This window comes from Acanthamoeba castellanii (assembly GCF_000313135.1).
Source record: "Acanthamoeba castellanii str. Neff unplaced genomic scaffold scf7180000084618, whole genome shotgun sequence".
Taxonomy (NCBI): Eukaryota; Discosea; order Longamoebia; family Acanthamoebidae; genus Acanthamoeba; species Acanthamoeba castellanii.
Window position 1 is genome coordinate 158736 of NW_004457632.1, and position 1675 is coordinate 160410.

General features: G+C 52.5%; 2 protein-coding genes across 2 annotated transcripts in view; both read left to right on the plus strand.

Moving 5' to 3' along the window:
- ACA1_082010 (serine/threonine protein kinase) overlaps nucleotides 1–210 on the plus strand; it is a gene marked incomplete at both ends in the record, with an annotated part of 2081 nt that extends 1871 nt beyond the window's left edge. The window contains one exon of the mRNA XM_004367724.1: nucleotides 176–210. Coding sequence (XP_004367781.1) covers nucleotides 176–210 — 35 coding nt within the window. The remainder of the gene's footprint in view (nucleotides 1–175) is intronic.
- Nucleotides 211–1341: 1131 nt separating this feature from the next.
- ACA1_082020 (poly(ADPribose) polymerase, catalytic region domain containing protein) lies at nucleotides 1342–1625 on the plus strand (the record flags this gene model as incomplete). Its single annotated transcript, XM_004367725.1, has 2 exons — nucleotides 1342–1523; nucleotides 1589–1625. Coding segments are annotated over 2 exons (219 nt in total), but the record flags the coding sequence as incomplete, so codon positions are not given.
- Nucleotides 1626–1675: the final 50 nt, after the last annotated feature.

Consider the following 1675-nt stretch of genomic DNA (forward strand, 5'->3'; position numbering starts at 1 on the left):
GAGAGACGCGTACTGCATGTGCACGAGCTGCTTGGGCGTGGCTGTGTAGAGCTTGCCGAGCTTGTAGTCCCCACACGTGGTGCACACCAAATCTTTGTACACACTGACCATTGAATGGTGCGCGAAACAGAAAGTTAGCCAACCAAGTGCATACACTCCTGGTGGGAGGGAGAAGGGGTAGTGGGTGCACCAGCCGTCGTCGGCGCCTGATGTGGAGAGCACCGCTCGCTGTGAAGGCTCCACCCCCGTCACCGCTGTGCGCGAGGCAAAGTATGCACGAATGAGCCGAGGGAGACCCCCGGATGGAAATCAAAGCGCATATGGAGTGAATGGAAGAGGGGGGGGGGCAACCAGAGAGACAGACAAGGCCAAGGCTCTGATCTGTGCAGACAAAGGAAAAGGAATCGCCCACGATGCACCGACAGCGGCCGCACTGGAATACCAGAGGTGCAATGAGCGTTTCTTCGTCCTCTAGTGACTCGCTGTTTGCACTGTTCTTTGCCCCCTCAGTTGACCGTTCATCGTCCTGAATCTCCATCGGCACGTTCACAAAACACCAACAAGATGGCGCCAAACAAGGAGCTGTTGGTTGAAAGGAAGGAAAAAGAAAGAATACGGCCAAGAAAATAAAATTGCGAAAGGAACCACGATATGAAGAAAGCTGACACTTTCCTGCACAGGTGTTCCACGCCATCTCGACCTCAGTGACTTCACTAAACATCATGATACATATGCAACACAAACTACAGCCAGGTCTTGCAGAGCTGATCCATTTAGTTGCAGCCAGAGTCTCCCACCTGCCACACAAGCTGTGACTGTGGTGGATTGATGGGGATGGAGAAGAAGGACTGACACTACTTCAAGACCCACAACAAAAGCTGAATGACACCACCAATGACACAGCCATCTTCTACCAGGTTGCCCAATTCTACTGGCCCCCACCTACTGCCCCTCCAACTCTTTATAACAAGCTGGTGGCCCAGGGAATGGGAGACTATCAAGCACATAGGGTTGTGTTGTGGAGGGAGGCCAAAACTGCTGCAGTGATTCTGACCTACATCTTCACTGTGGGGAGTGTGCTCTGTGTGTTGGCTTGGTGGTTGGCCTCCCTAACTGCCACGCGTCTGTAGAGCTCATGTTAAAACCCAGGCAGACCATTTATTTGGGAGAAGAGCTGCTGAATGAAGAGCTCCTTGACACGCCACCGTCATGCCCTGACCTCCACCCAGGCGAGGCCATAACGTGGAACGGCAGGAATGGTGGCGAACCAAAAAACTGCTTCCCGGAAGTAAAATAATGGGCGCCAAGTCTGCTCCACACGATTGGCATTGTCAAGAAGTGATGAAGGCCGCCACGACAAAGAAGGCTCTCCCCAAGGCCAAATGGATGTGGCACGGAGATGACGGCTGGCATGCATATGACGAAAAGCTCAGCGATAAAATCGAGAAGGCCTTTCAAGACGAAAAAGACGAGTATAAGGTCGACGATGAACGCTTCGTGGACCTCAAAAAGTTCCTCCAGAGGTAAGCCCTGCACCCGGTCTGTAATCAACTTCACATTTTATGCTTAATGCAGTTAATTTGTGCAGGCGCTACGACGATCGGAAGAAACGGCGTGGAGTCAAGCGGTAAGCGAAAAGCCACACATTCGTTACCCCCCCCTCCAAATGGCGCAA